The sequence below is a fragment of the Rhipicephalus microplus genome, chromosome 1 (assembly GCF_043290135.1).
Source record: "Rhipicephalus microplus isolate Deutch F79 chromosome 1, USDA_Rmic, whole genome shotgun sequence".
NCBI classification, from domain to species: domain Eukaryota; kingdom Metazoa; phylum Arthropoda; class Arachnida; order Ixodida; family Ixodidae; genus Rhipicephalus; species Rhipicephalus microplus.
Window position 1 is genome coordinate 154,390,950 of NC_134700.1, and position 13,716 is coordinate 154,404,665.

Sequence of the window (13,716 nt, forward strand, 5' to 3'; positions counted from 1 at the left end):
TTTTACATTTCGTAAAAAAGACTTGCTACTAGCACTGTAGCACATATGAGAAAATTACAAAATTGATTGCAGCTGGAAATTTTTTTGCCCACGTACCTTTGCCTTCTTGAAAAACTGGTGCTTCAGCAACTCTGTAGCAGTAGGCCTGCAATGACAAAACATTGCAGCCATCAATGTTTGCATTTACCGCTCCTATAAAAATGTGTAATCCGTAGATCACGGTGTTGTTGTCCAGCATACATTATTTAGAGCCACTTAGTGGCCTTATCCAGTCAACCATTTGATCATGTGGCCCTACTGCTCCAAAATTAATTTTTTTACTTAAAGGCTGTGCCCCAGCACAGCCATTCAAAATAACTGCTTTTTTTTTTCTTTCACCCCCTTTCTTAACAGTCGTTTGATCAATATATCAACATAATGAAAGTGAAGTTGGACTTCAATTCGCGATCATGTTAAGCGTATTGTAAGCAGGTGTTTGTTCAGCACATGTTTAATAATGTTGCTTTGACTGGGCACTTGTGTAGAATTGGAATGCATTTCACAGCATCAACTGAGTGAGACTATGTATTTTAAGTTTGAGAAAGTTCCGAAATAAAGGCCGAAAGTCCATAAAATAAGATGTAGTTTAAAAAGATCTAAGGCCAATATGAACGTTTTAAGGGCTATTCTTTCATTTTTGTTTTGGCTGACACGCTAGATGTCGGAGCTATTTTGTCTTGCATACTCAACGCAGAGTGGGGGCAAAGGAATCTTTTGAGACCATGTAATTACTCATGCAAGTTTGTGCTCTGAAGTTATCACTTGCAGGAGCTACTACAAAGTGTAATTTCTAGTTAACACTTAATCTGTCCATGACTCTAGAGTTAACAGATGCAACAAATATTTATCCTCTCACTATTATGTTGCCGGCACACCTGCTAACACTGTGTCATTTACAGCGTTTACCCGCCTAATAGGCACATATTTTTTCCAGAAAATATGGCTCCAAGTTCGGGGCGCGCCTATTACGCGGGGTGAAATTTCCGAAAATTTTATTTACAACTACAGCATAAGCCGAAACAGCCTTTCTCATAGGCTACACAAGTGCAAAACATGTTGAGAATGCAGTATTGCGTGTCCAAGAATTGAGGTAGGCGATGCATTCAAATTTCTAAATTTACATAGAAAGACCCGCGTTGCCAATGAAAAAAGACTTGCGTTGACAGAAAATCAACAGCGACAAAAGTAGGTCGAGCTCGTGCAAGTACGTGTAGTGGCAGGAAAGGCAAAAATTCGTGTCGGAAAGCCGAAAGCGTTTAAACTTGCGAACAAGGTATCAAACACGATAGACGTTTTTCTTCCGACAGGAAACTCAAGGTGCACTTGACGAGAACGTGGTCGGACGTTTCATACAGAGTGTGCGCGGCTGGCTACAGCGGCTGGAGCTACGTCCGTGCATTGGTGCAAAGGTTACTCCGACGCCCAGGCAACCGCCCTTCTTCCTCACTCAGCAAGCCCGCGAACTGGCACAGCGCTGCCGTTGTCATTTTTAAAGACGATTGTCTTTTTGAATTTTATTCATCAAGCGCGAACATGAAAAAGTGCATGGGTACAGATTCACTGGGAGGTCCCAAGGTAAAAACCGCAGGCGGGACCTCCCTTGGGATACTTCAACGCAAAAATTTTGGTCTGTCTCTGTGTCTGTCGGTCGACTTGTCCGTCTATCAACCGAAAATATTCAGCTACCGGACTAAAGTTCAACTACTTCCTAAATGCCCCACCAATCTTGATCTGGTTTCCAAGTTCTTACTTGTGCGTATAGCTGATTAAAAAGCGAATAGGCAGAATATCAACCTGTCAATATTCTGCAGTGTGTTTTTCATTATACTAGAAACGGCATACATAAGTAATTTTGAGGACTGTAGAGTTTATTACGCTGTGCTGACAGTGGGACACTATGCATGAAAAGGCGGGCGTTTTTTGCACTTCCAAGACGATACGATGCTGCCACCTACCAGCGGCATTGCATTCTACAAATTATGGCCTCCAAGGTGGTGCGCTCGCTTTATTGAAGAGCATCCCTTCGTTTTCCAAGATTACTGCTAGATGGTGCACATGTCTCATGCAGCACCTCCAGAACCCCATTAATTGATTTCCTCGCGCAGATCATCAAATAAACATTTTATTCACTCTCTCTAGACGAGACGATAGTCTTTCGATGACATTTGCAATGAAACATGCAGATACGGGATTATTTTTTTGTTTTCTTTTTCCTTGCTTCAGTTAACGTAAGAGGGCCTCAAATAGCAACCGTGCTGATATTACAGAACTACTGATCACAGCTAAGTTCGGGGTGCGCCTATTATGCAGGGAAATAAAAAAATCTGATTTCTCACAACCGCACTGGGGATGCTACCATTATGCGAGTGAATACGGTATATTTGGCCCTTTCTTGTTTGGGGGGCCCAAACCCGGTGTGCAATGACGGCACTAAACAAAAATCCCTTACTCTAACCATATTTTAATTGATCGCACCATATTTACTGATGAAATATGCAGGTATATTTTAAATTTTTTATTTAGCCGCATATCTTACATTTCGATCATTCTTGCATCCTGTCCTTGCAAAAGGAACCTTTCATTTGCCAGTTAAACTAGAGTCATTAACTTGATTTTTCAGTCAATAAGGTGCCATGTTGTCTTATCTAATCACAGAAACTTATGTAAAAAGGATGCAATATCTTTTCAGTCAGCTAAGCACTTGAGGCCTTCGGTCATTTATTTCATTGTCTCAACATGCCACGTTGTTCTCTATTGCAACGGCAGACACAACACCAATGAACGGGCATACCTCTTGGTGGGGTCTTTCTGCAGGCACTCGCTAATCATCTTGCGGATTGACTTGCCGTAGTTTTTGTACTGGTCCTTGTCTTCGCCGACCATTTCCAACGTGGGAGGGTCATTCTGAAGCGTCAGCATTAGCACCTACACAGGCAAGAAATGAAAATGGAAGTGCCGGTCAGGTGGTCCAATCATGTCTAGAATTGTGTTTTTGTTTTGTATCTTCAACACTGAAAACGACACTAATGCAATGCGCAACACAGTCATGGTTACTATAGGCAAACTTCATTGAGAATACAACTAATCAGTTGATTGATTGATTGATTTGTGGGGTTTAACGTCCCAAAACCACTATATGATTATGAGAGACGCCGTAGTGGAGGGCTCCGGAAATTTCGACCACCTGGGGTTCTTTAACGTGCGCCCAAATCTGAGTACACGGGCCTACAACATTTCCGCCTCCATCGGAAATGCAGCCGCCGCAGCCGGGAATCGGACCCGCGACCTGCGGGTCAGCAGCCGAGTACCTTAGACACTAGACCACCGCGGCGGGGCCACAACTAATCAGTAGATTGGCGATCAAACTAATCAGTAGATCAGTAGATTGACGAGGACTAAAGGCAACAACACTGGCTAAAACATTGGTGTCAATGTGCTTTGAATAAAATTAAGTAACAATCACTTCAAGGTGTCAAAGGCAACACCACTGGATAAAATGCTCAGGGCATCAAAAAATAATATAGTCTAACAGAAAATAGCACCAGGAGCAAATAGCAAAGTTGCAAAATACCTTCTCCAATAGAGCACACAATCGAGAGAAGCCTTACATAAAAAAAATAAACTTTTTGGGGTACACCAGCAGCATTTCAGGCAAGGTAAGAAGAAATTTATTTCTGGCGCCCTATGTGTCACACAACCAATGTAATTGGCGTATTTACTTGCATAATTCGTCCACTTTCTTTTCGCGATTTTAGGGCTCCGAGACGGGGGTGCGCAAATTATGCGGAGATTTCTTGAACGCATGCGAAATAATGTGCTATAGTTCTAACGGGTGCAGTATATACATTAAAATAAAATAAAATGGAGCACGAATGAAGGGTACTTGTTTCTTTAACAGAATCAGCACGTACTTTAACCAGTCAGCTTTGGTCACACATGGTCTAGTTGGAATCACTGATTGAGAGGTCTGATCGAGAGGTCCGATTGAGAATCATCGTCGCGGCCGCTGTCACCACACACGCAAAGCGCATTGCCCTCGGTTCTCTCTAATACCTTTAAATGTACCATTTTCTCTTCTTCAAGCTCTTCTCGACAATGCTGGGAGAAACTAGGTCTCATGACGCGGCTATACCGGAGGACCTAAGCATTCGCACATAATTCAAACGGCCTTCTTCGGCGGCAGGAAACTTGTATTAGCAAGCATGCACTCCTTCGCTATCTCCCATACTGATTGCGCCGATCATCACACATTGAACTTAACGCTGGGGTGCTTGATGGTGGCACGATTCTATCTTTCTTCGGTAAACTTACAAAAGAGAGCTTGAATTTTGCCGTATACATAACTACTGTAGCACATTGCAAGAGAACACTACAAAACGTGAGATGGATAACAAAACCTAAACTTCCGAAACCAACGAAGCATGCGTTGCTGCGCGTATGCTGAGAACGAGGGGAACAGTCGGCGCGACAGGCCGAAACAGGCCCTCGCACGCTTTCAGTGCCAAAAGTTGTCCATGCCGTGATGTAAGCAAGCATTCTCACGGTAGTAGAGATGGAGAGATAGAGGGGGACAAATGCTCGAGCAGTTCTGGCAAACTATCAACAAGTTTGAGTGTTCAAACAAGGTACTCAAGGGCACCTAGTTCGGGGGAAGTCCTTGGAAGGAGGGACTTTGCACTCGCAGGCCATTTGGCAGCGCTCGTCTGATCGGTGAAGGACGCGCCTGGTGCGCCCATCCGAAGAATCCAAAGGTCTAAAGTCTCTTTGTGCGTGCGCCGGCAAGCTGGCTAAATTTATGAGTATGAGTGCGCTAAATTTATGAGTAAATGCTTTTTTTCTCATAAAGCTGACAAAATATTAGGGGTGCGCAAATCATGCGAGGGTGCGGACCACGGACTGCCTTTTACCACCTTTAAGGGGAGATGCTACTCGAAAAAGGTTTTTTTTTTATTTCATAACCCAGCTCCTTGAAATTTTAGGTGTTAGTAAAGCTTGCAGTGCTGATTTCATAACTGCAATTATTTGTTTGATAGCTATAGTAGTTCCGGAGTTACTACAACTTTGATATCAAAATATAGTGTTTTTTGTGCACATAATAAAGCTTACTAAAAATTTTCACACAGAATTGCAAAATGGCTCATTCTGCTGCACTTGAGCAGTACAATACAGAAAAGTACCTCAAACAGAAAATTTATTTGCTACATTAAAAAAAAAAAATTAAAAGTACTAAATGCATATTTTACATCTCTCTATCAGTGTATCAAGTTGTGTAACAAAAAATCTGTGATGTATAATGCAACCTAAAGTAGATACTTGTATTCTAGAGTGGCTGATTAAGCTCTGTGCAAAATTTCATCAAGATAGGACTATTTTATGCCTAAAAAAGATTGTGCACAAGATGAGAGAATTACCTCAAAATGGAAATCGAGAAAAATGCATTTGAAAGTTGTAAATATGTTTACTCATGATTACACAGTGCGATTTGCACAAAACTTGGTGATATCATAGAAGGGACACAGCTAGAGCACCTAAAATTGTCCTGCTCCATATGTGGATCCTTCTCGCCGCTTGAGAAGGGAGTCATCAAGGCGCGCTTTCTTTGCCACGTTCCGCCGATGGGCCCTTGCCTCGGCTGTTTCACACGCAGACATTCTTTCGATTCTCCTCTGGTCGCGGGATTGGCCCAGGGTGATCAGTTGATCTGGTGGGACTACACCAAGCTCCTCTAGCACGTGTTCAAAGCTTGAATGTCCTTTATTGAACCACAACACGGCCATAGCAGCTGCAGTTTCCACTGTTGTCCGGGAGGCAAACTTAGTCTTCGGACACAACAACCAGATTTTGCTGTTCAAAGATTCTGCAGCGTTTTGGGTCTTCCCTTGGATACAACGCACCAGCAACTTTTCATCTGTGAGCCGCTTGTAAATGGGAAGCACAGCCAAGCCTTGGTCAAGATTGGTGTGTGGTCGGGTGGGGCCTCCCCAAGCGCTTCAGCTCGCCTATGCTTGCACCAGGAAGTCGCCCCTTCTGGACAGTATCGGTGGCTGCCTGCTGTGTTGCTCGATGATGAATGGAAATATGAGGCCCAGATGGCACGATGCATTTTCAGAATATCACCTCTGTTGTTTGTGATTGCAATACGGTAATAGTTCTGCAGCTTCTGAATTGTGCCATCTGTCAGCTTTTCCCCTCGTGGAAGTCTTGTTGGCAGTTTCCGAAGTGCAGTGCCTAGACGCTTGGCCACATGGTTTGTGCACTCCTCCTTGTCCACAACAGCTTCACCATATACCTTGGCCTCAGCGACAGCGGTATAAGCTTTGCTGTCCCCATCACTGAGGAACTTGGTGAAGCGCAATGGTGTTGTGTATGAGGATGTCCTGCCCCATATGCGCAAAGCTGCCTCAGTCTCCATGGCATGAGAGGAGCACTCTGTATTTTTTTCGCAGACAGGTGTGTGGAATGCTTGCCATATTTCTTCCTCATCACCCAAGTCCTGGTGCCGGCTACAGGCAAGGCAGTAATTCGATAGCACTTCAAAATCTAGGCACAAACCAGTGTCCACAGACACAGCAGTGCCGATGCCATTGTGGCTCTTGTGCCCTCTTTTTTGCCATGTGCCATCATACATGACAGCAACATCAGCCCCATCCACTTTCTCTTTAGTTATCATCCGCGCTTTTGCCAGGTTTTCTTGCACAGCTTTGGTAGCTGCAGCATGAACTTTTTTGCCAATTGCAATAAAAGTCTTATGATGCATAGGTATTGGCAGTCCAAGAATAGCGCAAAAACGCGACAGCTGTTCATGCCCAATGCCTATTGCACGCGCAGCCACAACTACCTTCACATTGACAGCGAAGCTGTCACGCGAGCTGCCGCTTCGGTAGCTCCAGTCATCACCGGCATCGGTGGGCTGTCTTTCCGGCAGAACACGCCGCGAACTATGCGCGGCAGAAACCACTGACTCAGGACACTCACTGTTATCACAGTGCAGCTCGAGGAACGAAGAGAGGCCCTTACGTTTACTTGCGGTGTCGCGAACGACGAGTCCAGCGGTGTGGCATGTTGGACAAACAGCACGGCTTACCATCGATGTCAGTGCGCCGATGTCACAAAATACTCCGCTCACAGAGCCACAAACACTCTTCGTTCTTTCGCTTTCGAACTGTTCAATCTTTTTTTCTGATGCGCTGATGAACTTGATCGCGGCGTCGATTTCGTCAAAGTTCCCGCAAGCCGCCGTATCCCCGCTGCCTTGATTAGGCCTAGTGGCCCGCGGCTCGCATTCTTCTACCGCTGCTTTGCGCTTCGGTTTACGTCGACGCCCTTGGTACTTGTTCTTGCTTGCAAACTTTCGTGCTCGGAAGTCTCGCTTTTTCGAGTTATCCATGGTGAACTCGGAAAAACGTAGAAACGCACGGCAAGTGCCGATCGTCGCAAGCGCTCAGCGAGCGAGGCCGATCAGATGTAGCCAATGGCGGCCTCGGTAGCGTACCATGTGACCGGTAGAGATGCGCGAAGCGGCTGCAGCTTGGCTGCAAACCGACTTGGAAACGACTGTTTTGTGAAATTCCTCACTAAAATACGAAACTAGGGGGACGCCTGTACACTAGAAGGAGCCTTGATCTACACCACCGAACAAACCCCGATGGCGGACGTCATCGTGTTGCCGAGTGGCGGATTTTCAAAAATAGCCGTCGGATGCGTGAATTCGCGACTTCGGCAGCTACCTTCACTAGCGCAGATCGACTTTTTACCACTTTCTCGTTTGAATTCAGCTATGACCTTTGGGGAAATGATAGTTGAATGATCAAAAGTGATTTTAGAAGCAATATCTCAAAAGTGGAAATTTTCGCAAAAAACGCGATTTTTCGACCCGCATCTCCCCTTAATGTGCACCAAATCAAATCTAGCTGGTAAGCTAGTACGGTTGATTAAGATGACGAGAAATGCATGTTTGGTCTTTGACAAAAGAGCTGATGCTGCTGGAATGCATTAACTGGAAAATGATAACACAAGCAAACTCTGCTCTGCTTGCCTTCATGGGAGGATACTTGTGATATGGTGCCGTGCCCGTCACCAGCTCGATGGCTGTGATCCCAAAGCTCCAAATGTCAGCCTTGAAATCGTACCCTGTAACCTGTTAAACAGAATGCACCACAAGATAATCAGTACACGAAATACTCGAAACTAAAGTACAGTAGACTCGCAGTTGACGTAAATCTCTTGAATGAAATTGCCGCTTAGAGGGACACTAAAGTGGAACAGTGACTTGATTTAGAATGATAAACTGCACTGTGAGAACTCTGATGACATATGTTTCCCTATCGTAAGTTCATTTTTAACGGAGAAAATCAAGGTTGAAGTTTTAAGTTTAAATTTCGCACCGAAATATAGGAGAGTGACGCAAGAAATTGCAAATATATTTATGGTATTTTCGAGGGACTGGCTTGATGCAATTTCCTGAAAATTTGTAGGCGAAGTCTATGGCACCCACAGATTATAATGTACTTTATCTATTGGAAGCTACGCGAGAACCAGCAGATGCTATCAAAGCTTCTTACGTCACGGTGTCTGGTGTGGGAATCTCAAGGTGGCGTTGCCACCCGCATTTTCTTTTCGCACGTTTCTTTGCTTACTAAGCCTTGTGTTGCAATAAAAGTGGCGTTTTCGAGATTGTAAAATTGTACTTTACTAATACGGAAAAAGTTGTTTTGCTCCTTTGTCCCTTTAAATCTACCAATTTCCTCTAGTATGCTTCGATTCGAACTTGAATCCTGTAACCCTGTTAATCTCAGTAAACGGAATGCCTACTAAACGGAACGTGGTTTCCTAATCTGTTGAGCCTCTCTTTACACGGAGAATTTTTGGTGTACGCGCTCGGGTCATTTGGCCGAGCAGTTTTGTCTTGCAATACCTTTGCAGAGTGCACTTGCAATGTGCCCAGTACAAGTCGTTTTGCATCGCACAACTCTCAGCACCAATTATGGCATCAAATTTCTCACTCGACACTACCCATCCTTAGCACAAAGCCCTCCCTCTTATTCCGTGCACATTAAACGTAAGCTGAAGAGGAAGCCGATTGATTTATTCCCTACTAGTAAATTTGTCTTTCACAACAGTGCCACAAACGCCACGTTTGTCATGAGAAGACGCTTGGTAAACGAGAAAATGTGGAAAAACAGCAAAAAAAAAAAAAAAACACGACGCCACCTACAAGTTCTCACAAAAATCCAGCGGCGTCACAGATTTTTGTGGCGTCTACTATGGCCTACATAGTTTCTAATCAGCGAAAATGAAGTATGTTGTCTTCTAAGCATCAGAAAATTTCTTTGAGCCCGAAAATACGAAAAAAATAACAACACAAATTCATGACCCCACCACTGAAAGTTTCGGGTGAAGTTTAAAAATTAAACTGTATTTACTCATCTATACCTGTGATGATGGTATCAACGAGAGTGCAGTTTTCGAGTCATATATTTTAACTGTCTAAACTCTTTGCATCACTTTAGTATACCTTCAACTTGTAGTACAGACATCAACGTTCATTTTTCTAGACGCCGTCAGACACAAAAACGGCATCATTGATCAAGTGGCCCCAATCATCAGTGAGAACTAGGTGGATGATCCTCACCTGCTCCATGACTTCAGGTGCCATCCAGCAGGGCGTGCCAACAAACGTGTGCCTGGACTTTTGCCTCGACAGGTCGCCACCAGTCGCAAGCCACGAGCTCACACCAAAGTCTGAGAAAACATTCACACGAGACCAGAGTTCCAGGTTGCATAAACGAGTACAAAGATGCTAGTGACAACTTTTAAAGCCCGAAGTACGAAAATGTTGCCATAACATTCATGCAAAGGAGCTTCAGACCAAGGCTTGGCCAATATTTATTACCATATATCTTAAATGTGGAAATAACAAGTGCAAAGAATATCTGCTGCATGTATCAGCAGTTTCATTTAACGTATAAACAACTTCAAGGACACACGGTAAAACCTCATTAATTCGGCCCCATCAATTATTGTAGGCGCTCGTGTTAAATGGCAAGTCATTCTACATGCTGAAGATAACTGCTGCCCATCTCTTGACCGAGAGCTGCGGCCATGAATGATGCAAACAAAGCGAAGCCTCCAGAAAAAGTTTAGACACACCGAAAACAGGAAAATATCTGAACCTTGAAGGCAATCTTGTAGATTTTTCTTGAGCAGCTCCACATAAATCGAGCTTCTCAAGCTAACTATCCTTGAAATGGCATGCAATTGTGGCCTACCCAGAAGCAATCGCAAAGGCATAAAAACTGGAACACAAAAGAAAAGGAACTACCAAGAAGAAGAACTTTCTATTCTGAGAAGCTAAATTGCATTCATCCCCCCCTTTTTTGTGGGTCTGATCCAAACTAGCGGCACTCAATAGCTTTGCTTCAATTACCTACTAACATAACATTCTGGTCCATCTTCATTTTGAACAAGCCAAAACTAGGTACCCATTAGAGTCGAGTGAATATGGCACTATACCAATATTTATAACATGGCTACGGCAATCAATGGCCCCTTCATACGATTACCGAGTCAAAAATTACACACTGCTCAGCCAGGCTAGACAACAAGTCCGCTGTACACGAGCACTCAAAGATGCTGAGCACGCTCTCAATCAATCTTGCTGCTGTCAAAGTTATCAAGAGCGGCTCGCTCTTCCTCGGAAACACGATTCTCTGACCAAGGTCGAATAGTGAAGAGCTCATGTGGAGTGACTCGTTCAGCAAAAGTATCCTCCAAGGCTAAAAACGAGCAAACACATACACACACGAAAAAAAAAACGGACATGAAGTGCTAAAAATGGCAACACACTTTGGAACTAGACAAACACAGTTATTCCCACAACATGCAGCAAAGTTATACAGATTTACACGTTGTGCACGAATAAAGCTTTATTTACACTGGACCTTCAGAGGTCTGTCTATCCCCACATAATTCATAAGGCCAGGTGTAGGCTTCTAAAGTTAATATAATTTTAATATAATTACAATAACTGCCTGTGAAGTACCAAGCTATGTGACATAAAGGAGCAGACGAGAAGACGATTGTCGAGCTTCGTTCCGGGAACACACATCCGTGAACAAACATCAAGAAACTCAGGCTCAAAACAGGCACAAAACAAGAAAAATGTAATAAGAGATATCACTTTATAAAACGAGCTTACCTGCAATCTGAACAGCGCCATCCTCACCGAGCAGAATGTTTCCCGCCTTGATGTCTCTGCAAAGAAAGCGAAGCGTGTGTGAATCGTGCCTTCTCAAAAAGATGGGAGTGCATACAAAAACAAGCGATGGTCTCTAGGAAGCTAAATTCATACACTATGAGAAACTAAGTTTACCATCATACAACACAAACTCGCAGAAGGTGCTCAGTCGTTGGAAAAAATCTGCATACATACGCTAAATGCCTAAAGAGATAAACTTAGTTTAAGTTTTCCTTAAAATACAAACTGGGCTGCTCAAGACCTTTAAGTACCGGAGATTGCATCAATAGTGCGTCATACCCTATAAGTCTGTGCAAAGGTTCGCAAAAAATATGCAATTTAATGTGGCTTTATGTCAGCAAAATGTATTTCAATTTATACAGTATAATCATCCCATTCAGAACATTGCAGCTTGAAAAAATGTGCCTCGCAAAATGCACCGAGTGATACATGATAATACTGTTGGCCCTGTCCCTGTAAAAATCACCTGTTTGTAATGTGAAACAGCACAGTGTAATATAGTATGACAGTGCATGATAATGAGTGAATGTTCATGATACAAAAACAGCTTATTCAAGTCCCTTCCTGAGCTCAATCTTTCTGTACATTGTCTCAAGAAGCATATGCAGTCGGGCTTGCGGGCTTTGATTGATTGATTTGTGGGGTTTCACGTTCCAAAACCACGATATGATTATGAGAGACACCGTAGTAGAGGGCTCCGGAAACTTCGACCACCTGGGATTCTTTAACGTGCACCCAAATCTGAGCAAACGGGCCTACAACATTTCCGCCTCCATCGGAAATGCAGCCGCCGCAGCCGGGATTTGGTCCTGCGACCTGTGAGTCAACAGCTGAGTACCTTAGCCACCAGACCACCGCGGCGGGGCTGGGCTTGTGGGCTATTCATAATAAAAAAATAATATATATATATATATATTATATATATATATGTATATATATATATTGTAAGCGCGACTAGCGAATGACTCTTCATTCTCTTTAGATATCATCATCACCTGTACAGTCTTCATCATCTGTAAATATCATCACCAGTGTGATTTAGCCCGAGCCTGGCTGAATAAACCGGTTCCTCATAAGTGGTGGACGGTGTTTTTCGTTCCCTCAAGCCCTCTCGTCCGTTCTCGCTGGAGCTCCGCTCGGGTCGTCGCATACAACCCCCAGCCATGGCGGCCCAAGAAAACACTGGCCCATCCAACGTCGCTGTCCTACTGCAGCCACCGCCACCCGCTCCGCCCAACAACATTTGCCTGCGTGATCCACCTGTGTTTTTCGGTCTCCGAGGCGATGATGTCAAAGACTGGATCAAAAACTACGACCTCGTCAGCGATTTGAACAGGTGGGACAATTTACAGAACTTGCGCAGCGTCCCATTTTACTTGTCCGATGTTGCGAAAACTTGGTTCTGGAACCACCACCCGGATCTTCCCGACTGGGACACTTTCGAGCAGCAAAGTAGACAAATATTTGGTCCCCCTAGAGTTCGCACTGAGGCAGCAAAGAAGAAGCTCGCTGAACGTACGCGGCTGCCGGGTGAATCTTACACCTCTTATATTGAGGATGTCCTTGCACTATGCAAGCGCGTTAACACCGGCATGTCTCGGAACGACCAAATACGCCACATTATTAAAGGCATTAACACCGTCACCTTTAACGCCCTCGCCACACAAAATCCTGCCACCACCCAGGACGTGATAACCATCTGTCAGCGACTTGACGAGCTTCAGTCTCTTCGCCTCTGCTCCGATGCCACCGACATTCGTTTGCCTGCACCCCTGGACTTGCGTGTGCTTATTTGCGACATCGTTCGTGAAGAGCTTCACGGGCACTGATCTTCCTGCGCTGCGGAAGTTACTCTCCCTTCTGAAAAAAGATAGCTTGCGAGACCTGATCAAACAAAAGATCGCGTCCGACGTGTTCCAAGGGTCCCTGCGTGCCCCAGACGCGCACATACGCCGAAGTTGCCGCGCTCTCTGCCGCACCCACCGTTTCTGTGCCTACACCAGCAGACCATACGTCTGTGGCTTGCCTGTCACCGCCAGTGCGTGCACCACCTTACTACGCACCTCAGCGCCCACCTCGACCCATCTGTTATTACTGCAGCTATCGAGGACATATCGCTCGGTTTTGTCGAAGGCGCCAACAAGACGAGCAACGCGGCTACGCTGCAGAAGAACATCGAACCTTCCGTCCGACCATGAACTACCTTCGACCACCCTCCTGATCGTCCTATTACTGTTTACGGTCTCCTACCTACCATACTGACATGCCTGGGAATTCCCGCACGTCTCGCCGCAGGTCGCCTTCGCCAGGTAGCCGTTCAGTGTCGCCTCTGTGGCCCGCCTCCCATTCAACGAACACCCACGCGGAAAACTCCCCAATGCAGTTTTAGGAGGGAAAACTGCATCCACCGGAGAGCTAAC

At 44.8% G+C, this 13,716-nt stretch overlaps 1 protein-coding gene across 9 annotated transcripts in view; it reads right to left on the reverse strand.

Moving 5' to 3' along the window:
* fray (oxidative stress responsive kinase frayed) overlaps positions 1-13,716 on the reverse strand; it is a 293,102-nt gene that overhangs the window by 21,974 nt on the left and 257,412 nt on the right. For all 9 annotated transcript variants that reach the window (XM_075887521.1, XM_037429835.2, XM_037429832.2 and 6 more), the window contains exons 6-10: positions 11,237-11,292; positions 9,671-9,780; positions 8,075-8,176; positions 2,831-2,964; positions 97-145 (exon numbers count right to left, since the gene is read on the reverse strand). In XM_075887521.1, coding sequence (XP_075743636.1) covers positions 97-145; positions 2,831-2,964; positions 8,075-8,176; positions 9,671-9,780; positions 11,237-11,292 — 451 coding nt within the window. The remainder of the gene's footprint in view (positions 1-96; positions 146-2,830; positions 2,965-8,074; positions 8,177-9,670; positions 9,781-11,236; positions 11,293-13,716) is intronic.